Source organism: Mesitornis unicolor, unplaced genomic scaffold (genome assembly GCF_000695765.1).
Source record: "Mesitornis unicolor isolate BGI_N332 unplaced genomic scaffold, ASM69576v1 scaffold7678, whole genome shotgun sequence".
Taxonomy (NCBI): domain Eukaryota; kingdom Metazoa; phylum Chordata; class Aves; order Mesitornithiformes; family Mesitornithidae; genus Mesitornis; species Mesitornis unicolor.
In genome coordinates, this window is record NW_010199746.1 from 4784 (window position 1) to 22282 (window position 17499).

General features: G+C 52.1%; 1 protein-coding gene across 1 annotated transcript in view; it reads left to right on the forward strand.

The window, feature by feature from the left end:
• Window positions 1–10363, forward strand: part of MCM2 (minichromosome maintenance complex component 2) — a gene marked incomplete at its 5' end in the record, with an annotated part of 14640 nt that extends 4277 nt beyond the window's left edge. Inside the window, 15 exons of the mRNA XM_010189545.1 lie at window positions 3–133; window positions 652–827; window positions 1463–1726; window positions 2456–2675; window positions 2976–3183; window positions 3730–3864; window positions 4063–4254; window positions 5365–5458; window positions 5954–6204; window positions 6457–6583; window positions 6780–6892; window positions 7029–7271; window positions 8048–8230; window positions 9234–9389; window positions 10060–10363. Coding sequence (XP_010187847.1) covers window positions 3–133; window positions 652–827; window positions 1463–1726; window positions 2456–2675; window positions 2976–3183; window positions 3730–3864; window positions 4063–4254; window positions 5365–5458; window positions 5954–6204; window positions 6457–6583; window positions 6780–6892; window positions 7029–7271; window positions 8048–8230; window positions 9234–9389; window positions 10060–10170 — 2604 coding nt within the window. The remainder of the gene's footprint in view (window positions 1–2; window positions 134–651; window positions 828–1462; window positions 1727–2455; window positions 2676–2975; window positions 3184–3729; window positions 3865–4062; window positions 4255–5364; window positions 5459–5953; window positions 6205–6456; window positions 6584–6779; window positions 6893–7028; window positions 7272–8047; window positions 8231–9233; window positions 9390–10059) is intronic.
• Window positions 10364–17499: the final 7136 nt, after the last annotated feature.

The window sequence follows — 17499 nt, forward strand, 5'->3', positions numbered from 1 at the left end:
GCGATGCGTTCACGTCCAGCCCCGGCCGGGACCTGCCCCCCTTCGAGGATGAGTCCGAAGGGCTCCTGGGGACCGAGGGGCTCCCCGAGGAGGAGGAAGAAGGAGAAGAGCTCATTGGGGAAGGGATGGAAAGGTAAGGAGAGCGGCGGGAGCCAGCTTCTGGAGGGGAGAGTGTGTCTGGGGATGGGGATGGTGTCAGCGGGGGAGCTTTTAGCCGTGGTTGGGTCACTCTGCTGTGCTGGTGGCAGTGGCGAGGGGGCGAATCGCTGCTGGGCAGTGGGGACAGGTCAGGGCTTGGTGTCATTTGAGTCCTGGAAGAACTGACCAGAGTGCCATCATGATCCAGTGTGGGCATACCCGGACCTCCCTGGGTGTGTGATGTGCATCCAGCTCAGCTCCCTGCTCCTGCAGACCTAAACGTTAATGTTTTGTGACCCAGCCAGGCCTGCTGACAAGCTGGTGAACTTTACGGTACAAAGGCTTGAATGCTGGCATTCATAACTGTGGTGCTGGAGCCCTTTGTACTGCAGGGCATCTTCTGTTCAGTCTTGCTGCAGGAGAACTGTCCTAACCCCTCCACAGCAGTGGCTAAAGGGCTGGAGAGATGTGTGCTGGAGCCTGGCCTGACTCCATGCTTTGTGTGTGTGTTAGGGACTACCGCCCCATCCCCGAGCTGGACGTCTACGAAGCAGAGGGCCTGGCCTTGGATGATGAAGAAGTGGAGGAGCTGACCGCCAGCCAGCGGGAAGCTGCGGAGCGAGTGATGAGGCAGCGGGACCGCGAGCTGGAGCAGGGCATGGGCCGCATGAGGAGGGGTCTGCTTTACGGTAGGTGGAGATGAGCCTTACCAAGCAGGCTGCTGGTCCTCGTGTGGGTGACTGTAACCTGCTCCTTGTGGGGAAGCTGGGCTCTCACCCCAGAGTGACAGGGAGGTCCCTAGAGCTCCAGTATATCAGGTTTCTTAGTCGGATCACCGGCTGTGGGCTTGGCTGGACTCCTCAGTGCAGGATCCCTTTGATTTGGGCTTCCTATGAGCTCCCTTGATGTGTTCTGGTTACACGTTCACCGCCGAAACAAAGCAGGGATGCTGGGCCTCTGTCGAGGGTTTGGGACTGTGTGGTGTGGAGGTGTTCCTGTTCCTGCTCAGACGTCTGTGGGCTAGGTGGGAGAGGCTTCCATGCACTTGGAAGCCCATTCCTTGGCCTTCCTCCCTCAGTGCTTTAATGGATGTGATGGTGTGCGCTTGCATACAAATCTTGTTTGCCCCAGTAAAGTCTTTAGCTACATTATGGGAGATGTAGAACTGGAATAGGACTGGATTTAAGCTGGGCATGGGATGGTTCTTGGTGTGTATCCCAGGCTCTGATGGGCTGCTTCCACAGCCCGTGCGATCCAAATGTGACGCATCCAAAGAGTGGCAATGGGAGTCCCAGCTCTGTAACAGTTTTTCTTCCCCACTTAGATAGTGATGATGAAGATGAAGACCGTCCCTCACGGAAGAGGCGGCTGGCAGAACGAGCTGCCGACGGCATGGAAGAGGAAGATGAAGACATGATTGAGAGCATTGAGAATCTGGAAGACATGAAAGGGCATTCAGTGAGGGAGTGGGTTTCCATGGCAGCTCCCCGGCTTGAGATCTACCACCGCTTCAAGAACTTCTTGAAGACCCATGTGGATGACCACGGGCACAACGTCTTCAAGGAGAGGATCAGCGACATGTGCAAAGGTAGAGCTGGGGAACTGGAGGCTCTCTCCTCTTTATGTGGGTCAGTGTATGCTGCAGTGATCCAGCCCTTAGGTGCATTTTTTCTGCCTGCCTTATTTGTCCCAGACATTGAGTCAGCACTTTAAGAAACTCAGATGCTGATGGAGAGAAATGAATAATGGAAACGTGTCTGCTGTCTTCTTTGATTCTGGCTGACTAATTAGAAGGCCCCTGGTGTCTGCTACTCATTAATATTCATATCGTAGAAATGCTTGCAGAAGAGTATGTGGGGCAGCAGACAGTGGTCTGCAAGCTTGCAGTCTGAGAGACAACAATTGCTCGCTGTCTGCGCTGGTTACTTTCTCACACTGGAAGCTGGGTTATCCAGTGAGGGGACATAAACAGACCTTGTGACTTTGAAAGCGATGTTAGTGCGTTCAGCCCCGTGTTCTGAGTAGGCACTGCCAGCAGACGCAGTCATTAAGGCTGTCATTGATAGATTTTGACTCTTGGGAACACTGAGCTGTGCTAAACTGGAGAGGAACAATCACAAGTTTGGTACTGATAAAGAATTTGTCAGAGAGATCAAAAAAGAGTTTTCCACCCATTTTCAAGTTGTCAACCTCTATAAACATTTTTCAGGGAAGATGCAGACACTTGCAAACTGCAGGCTATAGGCTTGTCTGCTCTGGCTGATGGCTTGAGGAATGAGCAGGTTGAAAATACAACTTACCCCATCTTTTTCTTAAGAGAACAGAGAGAGCCTGGTGGTGAACTACGAGGATCTGGCAGCCCAGGAACATGTCCTGGCCTACTTTCTGCCTGAGGCCCCAGCAGAAATGCTGAAGATCTTTGATGAAGCCGCGAAGGAAGTGGTGTTGGCCATGTACCCCAAATATGATCGTATTGCTCAGGAGATCCACGTCCGTATCTCCCACCTTCCTCTGGTGGAAGAGTTGCGGTCACTCAGGTAAGCGCCAGAATCGCCAGTGGTGGCTGTGGGGTCTGCAGCAAGTTTGGGGATGCTCAGGAGGACTCATCTGCCAACTAAACCTCTGGATATCTCCAACTGAGCTTATTGCAGGAAAAGTCAGGTTAGCGATGAACTTCAACGTCCCCAGCGGTAAAACACAAACCCTATGCTAAAATCCTATGGGTGTCTGTTTCTTACTAGGCCTCTGGGAGCTGTGCCTTGTAGCAAGAATATTTCTGTAGGGTGCTCTGCCTTCTGTGCCCTGCAGGCACCCAGCATCTGTCTGTCTGTCCTCAGGCAACTGCACTTGAACCAGTTGATCCGGACCAGTGGTGTGGTGACAAGTTGCACAGGGGTCCTGCCTCAGCTCAGCATGGTCAAATACAACTGCAGCAAGTGCAGTTTCATCCTGGGACCCTTCTTCCAGTCCCAGAACCAGGAGGTGAAGCCCGGTTCCTGCCCAGAGTGTCAGTCTCTTGGCCCCTTTGAAATCAACATGGAAGAGGTAAGAGATGTCCCAGCCCTACTGTGGCTCCCAGCCCTACTGTGGCTCCCACCCTGTGCTCAGGCTTGGTGCTGGGAGAGGAATCTTATGCTGTACCCAGGGATTTGTGAAGACAGATCTTGTCTGTCTGCTCTTGACCTGAATCTGCCCAGTTCAACAGCCAGAAGTAATTTACTGCCTCACTGTGGGTGTTTGAGCTGACTCTTTTGCCATAATCATCTCTGTAGTGTGCAGTTACCTATCCTTATTGTAGAAATGGAGACGCAGAGCATCCAGCTCTCCTCCTGCCCAAGTTAGGTCAGTATTTCCTGATCTGCCAGGATCAAACAGTAGCAAAATCACTGATGTAGAGCTTCTGGTCCAGTATTTGGGTGGACCAACACCCAGAGGCTGTGGAGGCTGAAACACAGTGGTGAGATGGGGCAAAGTGCTTTCCTGTCCCCGCTGTCGTCTGTCACACTCTGGATTTGCCCCCAGCGACCTCCATCTCCCCACGCCCATAGCTGTCAAACTAAACCATAACAAATCTCTCTTTTGCTGCTGCAGACGGTGTATCAGAACTACCAGCGTATCAAAATCCAGGAGAGCCCTGGGAAGGTGGCTGCCGGCAGGCTGCCCCGCTCCAAGGACGCCATTCTCCTCGCCGACCTGGTCGACAGCTGCAAGCCAGGGGATGAGATTGTGAGTACATCCTTGAACCAAAATATGGGGTGAGCACAGTGCGTTTTAAACTCTGACACCACAGGAACGTCTGCGGAAAGGGATTGGGTCCCTTCCCTGTCCTCAGGTGCATTGGGCAGCTGCTTTTGAGGCTGGAAGACTGGAGAGGGGTTTGTTTTGTGCAGTGCAGGCACTGACAAACCATCTCCTGGTTCTCAGGAGCTGACAGGCATCTACCACAACAACTACGATGGCTCCTTGAACACCGCCAACGGGTTCCCGGTGTTCGCGACTGTGATCCTGGCCAACCACATCGCCAAGAAGGACAACAAGCTGGCGGTCGGGGAGCTGACTGATGAGGATGTGAAGGTCATTGTGGGTCTGTCCAAGGATGAGCAAATCGGGGAGAAGGTGGGTCAGCCTCAGACAGCCCTTCTGCTCCTGTTGATTGCTTGCCATCACCTGGATCAGAAAGGGATGGAAGGTGGCAGCTGGCTGAAGAGTGGTTAAAGAAACTTCAGAAATCTGCGTTTTCTCAGCATGGTCTTCAGGTTTTCTGTAGCTCTCAGACAGCTCTTGATAAGAGTGAGTTGTGGGACGGAAGTAAATAAGAAACTTGCCTTCTAGTTCTGGGGTTCAGATTTTCTGTTTCTTCCCTGCCTTCCACATCACAGCAGGGCTGGAGGATGGGTAAGAGGCGCTCAGACTCTGCTCATGTCTGCTGTTTTTTCTCCCCCTGTCTTGAAAGCAAAGCAGGGGAAGTGTTCTGTGGGGCCAGTGCTTGCGTCTCCAGTCCCCTTAAGAGAATGTTATTACTTAGCTTAAGCTGTGGTATAGATCCTGGCTTTGCTTCGCTCTGCATGCGAAGACCTGAATCCAGTACTTGAAAGAGCAAAGCTCCTGGGTTGGTGTGTGTTCAACCTCACCTGGGTCAGGTTTAAGCTCTGTAATGGGGAGACTTCACCTGTTGCCTTGGCTGTGCTGGTTTTATATTGACTGCTGTTCCCAGGGGCTGCAGCAGTTTGGATTGAGCCAGGACTGTTTCAACATCGGCAGTCTCCAGCATCAGGCTGTTATCAGAATACCCTTGAGAAAATAAGCCAGTTGTTCATAATATCTGACCATGATGCCAATTCATGTGCAGCACAGCCCATCCAACTACTGTTCGGTGCAGTGAGGAAGTCTCAAATCAAGGTCTCCAGCTTTGCAGCAGCTGATAGCAGCCGCTGCACTGTGCTCTGTGCACAGCAGGAGTGTGGAGGCAGTGACAGCAGCTTCCAGCACCAGATCAGACAATCTGCCATGTCCCAGCAGCACCCTTTTTTGTAAAGCATCTTTAGGGGACTCGTGGTGGTAGTTAGCTTTGAAAAAGCCCCCTTGCCATAGATAATGAAAGACTCTCCAAAGACAGCAGTGTTATCAGGGTAGCCATAGATACGGCCTCTTGCTGGTTTTCTTGCCAAGTTCTACCCAGGCTGGGAAATTATCTTCCCTGGATAACTTCTCTGGTTTCTGTTTCAGATTTTTGCCAGCATTGCCCCATCTATTTACGGGCATGAAGATATCAAGAGGGGCTTGGCTTTAGCTCTCTTCGGTGGAGAGCCCAAAAACCCAGGTGGGTGTCGCTTGTGTCACTTCACTCAGCTGAGACCAAATGGATTTGGTTTGTCTGTGCTGTGGCAATGAGTGGTTGGAGTTGTCTGTGTCTTGGTGACAGACTGAAGGGTATCTGTGACGGGTCTTTTATTGTGCTGGAAACTCAGTTGTGGTAGTAGAAACACTCCAAACTGAAAACAGCTCCTGCTGCAGACCTGGGCAGGTGTTTGTCCCTCCTCCTCTGGGAGGCTGTGTTTGATGCACCTTCAGCTGTTTGATGTCCCATCAGAGGTTTGGCCTTTTGGTGTCCTGGTTTGTTAATCACCTCAGCAAGGTTAGTAATGCTGGTTTACACACTCAGCTGCTTCCAAAGCTTTCTTTTTCCCTCAGCTTCCCTATGAGGTGGTTTCCCTGCCTACTCTTTGCTTTTCCTTCAGCTTCGTGGAGTTCATGGCAGGGTTGCTATCCAGCCGTGCCCTCAGCTGCCAACGTGTCTCTCCCATTGCTGTTGTAGGTGGCAAACACAAAGTCCGTGGTGACATCAACGTGCTGCTGTGTGGAGACCCTGGTACGGCAAAATCCCAGTTTCTTAAATACATAGAGAAGGCATCAAGCAGAGCAATCTTCACCACTGGCCAGGGCGCCTCTGCTGTGGGTCTCACAGCCTACGTCCAGAGGCACCCAGTAAGCAAGGAGTGGACACTGGAAGCAGGAGCCCTCGTGCTGGCTGACAGAGGTGTCTGCCTGATCGATGAATTCGACAAGGTGAGGCCCAGCTTCGTCTCTGAGTGCAAGGTTATGCGGGGAGGGACCAGCTGTAACCTCTGCAATGAGGAGATGCTGTAATTCGTGGTGCCATGTCCCAGCTGACTGAGGTCCCTGCGGTTTGCTTAGGCCCTTACTGGTCCATACTGCAGTTTGCTGCCTTGTCAGAGCAGCAGGAGCTAATGCCCCTTGGTGTGCTGGGCAATGGGTAAAGACATAGATTCTGTTTCAGTCATCGTTGCTTTCTTGTAGATGAATGATCAAGACAGGACCAGCATCCACGAAGCCATGGAGCAGCAGAGCATTTCCATCTCCAAAGCAGGCATTGTCACGTCCTTGCAAGCCCGCTGCACCGTTATTGCTGCTGCGAATCCCATAGGTAAGCACTGAGGGGCCACAGGACCAGCTTGGGCCTCCAGCACCAGTCCTGCTGCTATGAGAAGTGTGCCTGGTTTCTCCAGATCAAATGAGCACTGAAGTCTCTCTATGTAGGAGGTACAGACCTCCTGTGCCTTGCTTCAGAGCTTCAGCCCTGGAGCCTGCGTCTGACTTGGAGGTTTGTGTCTCTCCTGTAGGTGGGCGGTACGACCCATCGTTGACCTTTTCGGAGAACGTAGACCTGACAGAGCCCATCATCTCCCGGTTTGATATCCTGTGCGTGGTGAGAGACACAGTGGACCCTGTGCAGGTATGAGCTGTGCTATGAAGTTGAGCCTGTGCTGGGCTTGTGGTACTGCTCTTGGGATGCTCAGCTGCAGTTGCTCACTAAGTTTTGCTTTCCAGTGACCATTTACGGTGTCTGTTATCCCGCTGGTCTCTTGTAGGATGAAATGCTTGCCCGATTCGTCGTTGGCAGCCATGTCAAGCATCACCCAGGTAGCAAGGAGACAGCGAATGGGGATGCCAGTGAGGTTGTTCTTCCCAACACATACGGGGTTGAACCCATTCCCCAGGAGATCCTGAGGAAGTACATCGTCTATGCCAAAGAGAAGGTCCACCCCAAACTCAACCAGATGGACCAGGACAAGGTGGCCCGCATGTACAGCGACCTCAGGAAAGAGTCTATGGTGAGAATAGTGCAGAAAGCGGGGAAAAAATACATATCTAGACTGCAACTCAGCCTGAGACTGCTCCAGCATATGTTGACACGTTCTTGCCATTCCTGTCACAAAAGTCTGTGGCACTGTTGTGTGAGAGACGGGCAGATCCTGCAGAGTCTGCCGAACAGAACAGATGATCCTTCATCGAAACACAGAGCCTTGCCTGTTGATCTGGGGGCTGATGGACTGGACATGTACCAGTGCCTGCCATGGCAAACTCTTCCTGTCAGCCAGTCTGGCAGGAGATGTTTGCAGTCGCTCAGACACATATGCTCCTGGTGCATTACAGGGAGCCATTCTGTGTACAAATGCCCTTCTCTTCTGTCCGTGGGATCTTCTCAGGCTTGTTTCATCTTTTCCAAGCAGAAGAAGAATCTGTTGAGGTCAGAGAAAGATTTTTGAGCTTGGGAAAATTATGTGATTTCTTCTTTAATTGTTTTTTTTGCTTCTTTAACTCCTTAAAGTTGCTGGAGGGAATGGGATTGCTGTTCCTGGAAAGGCACTAAACAATGGCAAGGAGAGACTCTTCCCACCTTGCTGAATTACAGTGTTGAACAGGAGAGCCTGTCCCACTCTGCAGACAGTGCCAGCAGGTGGCAGAGCCTCCTTAGCCTGATGCAGCCCTAAAAGGTCCAGGAGCAGCTCCCTACAGTGCTAAGCAGGTCCTGGGCTAGAAGCCGCTTGTCTTGCCCCGTGGCTTTTATTCTTTTACTAAGGAGTTGCCTCCTCTTCTCTCCCCTTAGGCAACCGGCAGCATCCCCATCACCGTGCGTCACATCGAGTCCATGATCCGCATGGCCGAGGCTCACGCCCGGATGCACCTGCGGGACTACGTGGTGGAGGACGACGTCAACATGGCCATCCGGGTGATGCTGGAGAGCTTCATCGACACGCAGAAGTTCAGCGTCATGCGGAGCATGCGCAAGGTGGGCACGGGCGGAGCTGGGGCTGTAGCTGCACCCCAGACTCTGTGGGTTTGACTGCAGCCTCCTTGCACTGCCCTGGCCATGGGGAGAGGCTCTCTGGGCTCTGCAGGGGTCTGTCCTGCAGCACTGGGCACTGAGCCCATGCAAATGTGATGTCAAATGCCAGGACAAGGGGCAATGGTCCCAAGCTGGAGCATAGGAGGTTCAATCTGAACATACGGAAAAACGTTTTTACTGTGAGGGTGACAAAGCATGGCCCAGGCTGCCCAGAGAGGTTGTGGAGTCTCCTTCTCTGCAGACATTCAAAACCCGCCTGGCCGTGTTCCTGTGTGACCTGGTCTGGTGATCCTGCTCTGGCAGGGGTTGGACTGGATGAGCTTTCCAGGTCCCTTCCAACTCCTAATATTCTGTGATTCTGTGAGTCTGTGAAATGGAGTAAAAATTGAATATTGTGAGTCTGAAGGTGCTGCTACATCACTGCCCTTCATTCATTTGTGACAGGGCAATGTTTTGGGGGCTGAGGAGGAATTGTGCCATGCATTTCTTCCCGTTTTTTGTAGGGCTCCTCAGGGGACAGTTGACTGCAGGGCAGTGCTCGCTGGTGTAGTGCACAGTCTGCCCTCTCCTCCAAGCAGCAGGGGCTGGTTCTGAGCAGCCCTTGGCTGCACAGTCTGGCATTGATCCACTCGGGTGTCTGCCCTCAGTCTGGACGACTCGTGGCCTCGCTCAGGGGCTGCAAACAGCGGCCAAATCCAAGCGGCTGCTGGGGAGGTGCAGGGCAGCCTGGGTTAAGGGAAGCTGCTCTGTGCCTTCCCCAGGGCTGCTTCCCTGCAGGCAGCACGCCACAGCCGTGCACTGCCAGCTCCCAACAGGCGCCAGGGCTGGGCATGAACTGAAATCCACAGATTTGGGACGGGTGTAGATTTGATGTGGTGTTGAGCGCAGGCATGCAGTGCATCGTTCAGTTCCTGACCCTCTCGTCTTCCCTCGTCCCCTCTCGCAGACGTTCTCCCGCTACCTTTCATTCAAACGAGACAACAACGAGCTGCTGCTGTTCATCCTGAAGCAGCTGGTTGCGGAGCAGGTGATGTACCAGAGGAACCGCTACGGGGCACAGCAGGACACCATCGAAGTCCCAGAGAAGGACCTGGTGGATAAGGTACCGGCTTGTCGGGGATGTTCTTCCTGCTCAGTTCTCACGCACTCCATGAAGCTTTGAGGGTGGAGTAAATCCCACAGTACAGCTGCTGCTTTGCAGAGGAATGAGGACACAGGTTCCTTGGTATTTGTGTTTGAAAAATCAATAAGTAGAGAAGTCTCTGTGTGAACTTTCCCAGTCCATCCTGAGGCTCATCCCCATCTGGGTGCAGCAGCTCTGCTTCTGACTGCCTCTCTGGGTGAAGCATTGACCTTGCTTGGCCCTAAAGGAGCATTTGATTCCCAAGTTGCTGCTTTTCTGCTCTTTGCATCAAATGTGCAGAGCAGCTACTTCAGAGCCACAGCTGGGTGTGAGCACCCCGGTTACAGGTGTCCTGCAGAAGTGCGGTACTGGGGCCTTTGCGTTCTGGCTCTGGTGGAAGTCAGAGGACAACCAGAGAGCAGGCAGATGCTGAACCAGCATCATCTCTTGCTCAGCTCAGCTCTGCCAATGCTGCTTCCTCCTGACCTGCAGTCTCCCCTGCTGCTGCAGTTCTCATCCCTGCAGAGCAGAGATTGCTGACTCTCAAATTTTATGCATCTTCTGCTTCTCTGCTATGTAAAACCACATGGTTCTTTTTTTTTTTTTTTAAATAAACCTTTACCTCTTCCTCCCCTCCTCCTTCTCCCAGGCGCGGCAGATCAACATCCACAACCTCTCTGCCTTCTACGACAGCGACGTGTTCAGGATGAACAGGTTCAGCCGGGATGTGAAGCGCAAGCTGATAGTGCAGCAGTTCTGAGGCTGTCGGCGGAGGTCACCGCATCTCCTGGGAGATGGGATCCCCATAGACCCCCAGGAACACCACAGAGGTCACGATCCAGAGGGACCGAGCTGCACATTCTCTTACTTGCTTTGTACTTTGTGGATTATGGGGGTGCTGAGCTGCTGAAGAGCTTGTAAACAGCACAGAGTTAAGTAGTTAAATGCCCAGCCAAGTCTCTTTAGCAACTTGGTTCGCTGTTTTGCCTTGTAGCTAAGCACACCAGGGAGAGAATTGCTGGCCACATCGATGGCATGTTTGCTGTTGTTTTTCGCTAGTTGTTACGGGCTCATCTGCAAGAGGGACCAAGTGGGAGCATTCGGAAAGCATTTGTCTGCCATATGCGCGCCCCTTGGATTGCAAACACCCTCAGGGGCTCGCTGTGCCCATCTCTGGTGACTGCAGCCTGCAGGGTGGTAACAGACTGCTCCTGGCTCCCCGTGATCCAGCCAGCCCTCGGCTCCAGGCCTTTGCTCCTGATACTTGACGTGTCCCCAGGTGCCAGCAAGGGCTGACCTTGCACTTGGTTTCTGCAAGGGGCAGAGGAAGATGAGACTTGAAATAAAACACAACTATTTCTGATAGTGGTGGTCTGTATGGGCAGTGAAAGCTCCTTGGGTACGTGCTGGGGCAGCATCCAGGAGCCTTTTGAAGGGCCTTCCCCTGCCTTACTGGGTGTTATCTCTGTGCAGCTGTTAGCAGATGGGAATTCAGGGCTGGATTGAAGAGCTGGCACCTAAACTGAACACCACCTCTCACCTCATTTGTTGGGGGTGAAGCACCCATGGTGCCATTTTCAGGAGTAGCCATGGAGGAGCCCTGAGCTGGAGGTGTTCACATGCAATTTTCTTATTCTACATTTTAAATACATTTGTTTGTCAATACTTCTGTGTGTCCTCCTCTTTTGGGAACTCCTGCAGCCACAAGGGGGAAGGTAGAGCGTCACTGAGCAGCCTGGATGCTGGAGCAGCTGCGCAGCACTTTGGGGGGTTGGCTTTGAGTACAATCACATCTTGTATTTGCTCTTCAACTTCGTGGGAACAGCCAGCACTGGTTTCTCAGCCATGGGACACCAGGACATGGTTGTCCATAGGACAGCGACAGGAACGTGGCAGTTCCCAGCCAGGGCCTGTCTGCGGCGGCTCCTTCCCTGTTTTGCTGCTTATTGGAGCACTAATCGACTCTGTCCTGTAAATGTTTGAGTCACCTTGAGGCTGTCCCATCACGGTACATCTCTCCCACCTCCCTCCCTTTACACAGCCTTGATCTCATGTCTTGGCTGCCCCTTGGATTCCAGGCTGAGAGAAGCACTAAAACCTCTCCAAGACAGCAGAGGGCTGGAGCAAACGTGCAGGGCTGCAGGGCCATGAAGCATCTCCAGCCTCCTCCCACCTGTGCTCAAGAGCACTTGTGAGCTGCTCCTGTCCCTGGCTGTCACACAGTGGGGTGTGTCACGGTGATGTGTGTGTGTTACTGGTTGTTACTGGGAGCTGGCGGTGCTTGAGCCCCGCTGGGGGCTCAGCACATGACTTTCAGCCTGAAGCTGGCTCCGCGTGTTGCCGTTGCTGTCTGCCAGCTCCCTCCTGTGTATTTGTTTAACTGTTTTGGCTGCTTCGTTCCCTTCCCGCTGGGTCTCTGTCTACCAGGGTTTTCGGCAAGCAGCCCACAGAGACGCTTTTCTGGTGTGCCTTCCCTTTGCCCCCCCCAAATGCATGCTTGGAAATAGCAGAGCTGTCGGTGCTTGGACCCCCAGCCTGGCCAGGCCCAGTGTGGGTCCCCCGGGCTGGGCACAGGGCTGGTGGTGCTTCACCTCTGCATGGCAGAGGCCACAGGCATGGCCATCCCTGGGGACAGCAATTGACCCACACAGTTACCACAGGTCCCACAAAAAAAACCATGAAAGAATACCCAGGGATGGTCTGGGGCCCCTGATTTTCCAGCTCCTTGCCCTGCTGCTGAACTGGACAGGGCTGGTGACTGTCACCCTTCAGTTCTGTCCTGCAGCTTCCTCCCGTACCCCGGTCCTACCTCACTTGGTACACAGTGTGAGCAGTGACAACAGGAAGATGCTGTTGTTTGTCACTTTGCCCGCTCTGAACCCTCACCACAGCAGCAGTGATGCCCTCCCACTGCGCTGTGTTGCAAGCATCCAGCAGAGCAATGAATTCTTGCAGCTGCGCCCTCGCTCACGTTGGCATCAGCCGCTCGGTGCAGTGTTAATGCCAGTCTGAAGGCACGTTCCCCTGCTCACTGCTGTTGAGCTTTTCAGGGTCCCTGGAGCAGGCTTTGGCTGTTGACAGCATCAGGTGTCTGCCCTGGACAGGGGTGCAGATAGGGGTGAAAACAGACGCTGGTTTGCATGGGGAGTGCCGTGCCGGGGCATGTTCCAGCTGAACAGAGCAAGGGTTTCACTGCAGGGCTGTGGTGATTGGGAGCCAAGACGCGCTCTGATGGAACGAGGATTTGCTCCCCTGACAACCTTGGGTTTAGCCAAGCTTGAGCACTCAGCTTCTCACTGCCATAATTCAAACATTGCATTGTGCCTCTACCAACCTGGGGCAAAGCATGAGTCTTGGGCAGGTGAGGTTTGTCCACCACAGACTGCGACTGGGCACAGGTGGGAAATGGTGGGGCTTCTCCTTGGTGACATTGGGCAGTGTCCTTCCTGGTGGTCATACCCCTTGGGATCGTGGTTGGTGACAAATGCTGAGTCAGACTGGCTTGGAAGAGCATCTTGGTTTGGACAAGGTGTGATGGGCGAGATCCTGCTCCGGTTTAGTTTGGATGTGCTGTGTGCACACTCCTGGGAGAACAGCGTGGCTCTGCATCCCATCACAAGCGGTTTGGCCTCAGTTGAGCACAGAGCGTATTTATACACACACACGCAATGCATTTGTGAATGCTTGGAGTACGTGAACAGGAAAAAGGGGGAGACAAGCCATTTTTATCCAAAAAAACCCACTTTTTTTCCAAATTAATGCCTAAGCCACATGGTAATATCAGCATATGTAGCGTTTCTGGACCAGCAGTGTTTCACTTTATCCAACGCCAGACCTTGGCTGGAACCCACTCTGTCCATCTCCTTTGTGCTTAAGAGCCGTGGAGATGGTATGGGATGTGTTTACAGATGTGTCCCTATAGCCACAGGCGAGTCACTGCAGCCACCCCCCCCTCGTGCCACGCATGAACTCTGAACTTCCCAGTAATTTTCCATCTCCTAAAAGATTTTTCTACTTGACAAGGCAAAGCCAAAATAAGATCAGGCTTCTGCTTTATTTTGCATCTATTATGCAGTTCTTGCTGCTATGACTGATTTAATGTCTCCATTATCAAGGAGTACCGGTCTGGCAATGACTCCAGGCATCCAGCATGCTCCTCGGCCACACCGAAACGCCTATGAGGAGTCTCAAGGGGCTGCTGAGCACTGCAGCATCATTAGAGCAAAAGCTTTCTGCTCATCTTGCAAGTTGCTTCCCTCTAAAGGTGAGGTGAAGCTGTGGGGGGAGCCCAGAGGAGTTGCGGGGTTTCTTCTCTGGGTTATTTAGCACTTGGAGACATGAAAGTTACCATCCTATGTGAAAGATGCTGAGGAGCTCCAGTTTCACCAGACCACATGGAAACACAGATGTACAAGTGTCAGGAGTCCCCACAAGCTGGTGCTTGGCTTTCCTCAGAGCCAACAGACACGAGGCCTCTTCATCTGTAGGCTGCTCCCTCTGCTCTGGAGACACCCACATCCCAGCTCAGGCAGTGTTAAGAAACCAGGAAATAGTCTGAAGATAGTGTTAAGCTTTTCAGTTTAGCAAGGAAAACCATAACTTCGAGATCACCCTGCTGTAAGGCACAGTGGAAGAGCAAGCACAAGTTGTGCTTGACTTTTCTTGTTTTCATGGGCCCTTGCTGCATTGAATGTGATTAAGGGGCCAGAATAACCTTGAACAGAGCCACCTGGGGTAAGGAAGCTGAGGCTCTTCACCTGAAGACTTGAGCAGGTTTCCTCATAGGCCTGGGGATAAAGCTTCTCAATGGAGAAGAACAACGATGATGATTGTACTCAGTTCCTCTTGCTTTGTCCTCTGACCCATGGACTGCCTTCCTGACCTGGCCTTGGTCCTCTTCTGCTGCTGTGAAGTTGACAAGTGACACTGGATGGTGTCTAACCACGGTTGCCATCAGCAGACCTTGACTATGACCTATGGCCTGACTTCCTGGCTTGATGTGGGACTGGCTTCATCGCCATCACCTCCTCTGAGGATGTGGACTTCTGGGTGAATCTGGCTGCCATCCCTGAGCCGCTCTGCTCGTCTTGCCTTGGGGACTGTGAGGGGACTGTCCTGCCGGCTCTCACTGTGCTTAGCTTATGTGTTCCTCAAACCCTGCATGGCAAGGGCTTAGCAGTTACTTGGCCTCAGGTTGTACCTCTACAACGTACAGAGCTAAGACCAAACCTCCTGGCTCTACTGGGCTTTACCCTGCTGATCCTTCTGCTGCAGTGAAAACTTTCAGAAGCTGAGGTTTGTCTGCCCTGGTCACATCCACTGTGCTGCATTTCTGCAGATCTCCCGACCCTTCCAGAAGAGCATTTGGTCTCTGCTTAGGATTTGAGTTGATGAGCTCAACGCAGATAAGGGGGTTCTCCAAGCTGTGCTGTACAGAAGCTCAGCTTAAATGATGCGAATAATCCCCAAGAGTTCCAGTCCTTTCTCCTCCCTGGCTGGGAGCTCAGCAGTTGCCCCTTACACAAGCAGAAGGCTGTGACCATCCCTCCACGCACAAACTCCAATGTGCCTGGATTGCTATTCCTTTCCATCGAGGAGCCCTATCCCCAGGGCTACAAGGAAACCTGCTTGGCCTTTCAGGTGGAGAGCGTCTGCTTCCTTGCCCCAGGTGGCTCTGGTAAAGGTTATTCTGGCCTGTTAATCAAATTCAATATAGTGCTGTTTTGCTTTGCCCTCTGGGAGTCTGCTGAGCTTTGCTGTCAGAGCCTGCTGCAGGAGCATGGCATGGCTGTTAATGCAGCAATCCAGGAGAGAAATGTAAAGCTTTGGGGATGGGAGGCAGCAAGGGCACGTGGAAATAAGACAAGTCAAGCACAACTTGTGCTTGCCTTTCCACTGTGCCTTACAGCAGGGGATGGGAAACGCAGGGCTGGGAGCAAGCTGATGCAGAGAGACGAGGAAAGGCTCAAAGGGATACAGACAATTTTGCTCCTGGGCTCTAAATAGAGCAGATTCTGTTACCTTCTAATTACAGCATATCCTAGAAGCCATTAATTGTTCCAGGTCACTCCTCTTGAAGGGTTTCTACATCTTTCCCCAGCTGGATTTTGGATGAGGGCAGAAACCCTGCATTTTGCCCAGAGAATGGCTGCGTGCCTGGGCTACGCAAGAACAGAGCGGGTGCCCGCCTCTGCTTGGTACAGTCAAAATGTCTCACAGCGCCCAGCATTAAAAAGGCTAAGTCAGCAAATAAGCTTATATAAAGCTCGTCGGAGGCTCTGAAGTAAACTCACATTTGCTGGAACAAGGGAGAGGTTAAATCCTTCCTTGTGCCTGAGGAAGGAGGGGCCGGGCAGGGGAATTGTCAGTGTGCGAAGGCAGAGGAGTTAAAGCCTTTTCCTGGTGCTACTCACGTCGTGCATTTTCTGACACTCCAAGAACTTTGCATCTGGCTGCTTATTTGGTTTGCTTGTTGTTTGCTTCCTCGCTCTGCTGAGCAAGGGCAATAGATCACTTTCACCTTTGGAGGTGAATTCAGTTTTGCCGTATTTAGGAGAATAAAACCTCTCACCAGCATATTTCAGGTTAATGTGCTGATTTTTTTTAAGTTACAGTTCTGTTGAGATTAGACTGTGTGGTTAATTTCTTTTGAATTAACGAGTCGTAGGCACCAAATTCTTTCCCTTAGCCATCACCTCATTCCTCCGCCTCAGTAGTATTTGTTTGCAAGTATCTTGGAACAAAACGTGACCCTTAGATTGAAATGGGAAAGCTGGCTGAATCTCCTGAAGGCAAAAGCTGTTCTGGTAACTTCGAGGGGGAGACAGCAGAAGGATTTCCAGTTTTGCCAGCCTCAAACACACACTTGCTTTCTGATTCTGCCTAGCAGACCTCACTATGAAATTGAACCATTTGGGGGCATAACAGAAAAGCACAGATAATGGTAATACCGAGAAATTTCTGAATAGCTTTGAAGCAGCTATCAAAAAGCATTTAGTCCAATTGTAAAGCCCCATTTACCAGTGCTCTGAACATCATTGCAGAATATACACCAGGTAGGGAGGCTGGAGGAGATCAAATGAGAAATGACAAGGCTTTGCCTATAAAGCTGTCAATACCTCAGAAGAGAGATGAGCCAGCCGGACCTATTCCAGAGAGCGTAAAACGAAGACACAAGGGCTGTGCTGGGTTAAATCCGTGCTGGTTTTGAAGAGGTCTGGTGTTGCCCATCTCTGCTGGCAGCGCTGACCTGGCTGATCAATGTTGCCACTAATTTTATTGAATTTTCTCGCCTAAGATGTACCTTCTCTTTCCATGCTCCTCCTCTGTTGCTCGGTCTGTGACCAATGTGTAATGTCAAAGTAAACGCAGGGAGCACCTCATAGAAATACGCTCACTGCCATGCCCGTGTGGTTTCCTTCCCTCCGATTCGAGGCTGTGTAATACACGAGCGTTTTTTGTGCTTGCTTTGATGTGATTAGGCTGCTTCAGACACTGGATTCAGTTTCTGAGATCTGGGAGCTGGATGTGGCAGGATCAGGAGATCTGAAAGGCTTTTAGTTACCCGCTTGTAATAAGCCACCTGCATGCTAAGACAGCCAAATGACCAGCAGCAAAGTGAAAAATGACAAAAGCATTCATTAAATGCCATGCCTGGACGAGGATCTGAGCACACTGAACTGTTTTTATATCATCTAATGGGTAAGCGACAGCTCCGGAGTTCCTGCTGCATTTCCTGCTCGGCGGGGGCTGGGGGCTGCATTGATTCTGGGATAAAAAGAGCTTTCAGAGCACTGGGAGGATGTGGGCCAAAAGAAGCCAAAAGCGAGTGCTTCGGTTAGAGCCTGTTGGCTTCGTGTTGCCGCGCTGGGCGGCGGGTGCAGGCAGTCTGTTACCTGCCCTTGTCACGCTTGGGGTCACTGCTCGTGGGAGCAGATGATGGAAGGAAAGAGCTGGGAAAAGAGGCAGCGATTGTCCAGGGGGTGATGAGCACTGGTGTGGGTCTGGTGAGAGCTGTGAAAGTCAGTGTTGACAGTACTGAGTAGCCTCAGGTGAGTGCTCGATTCACTGGAGGGTTCAGCAGGCTTTG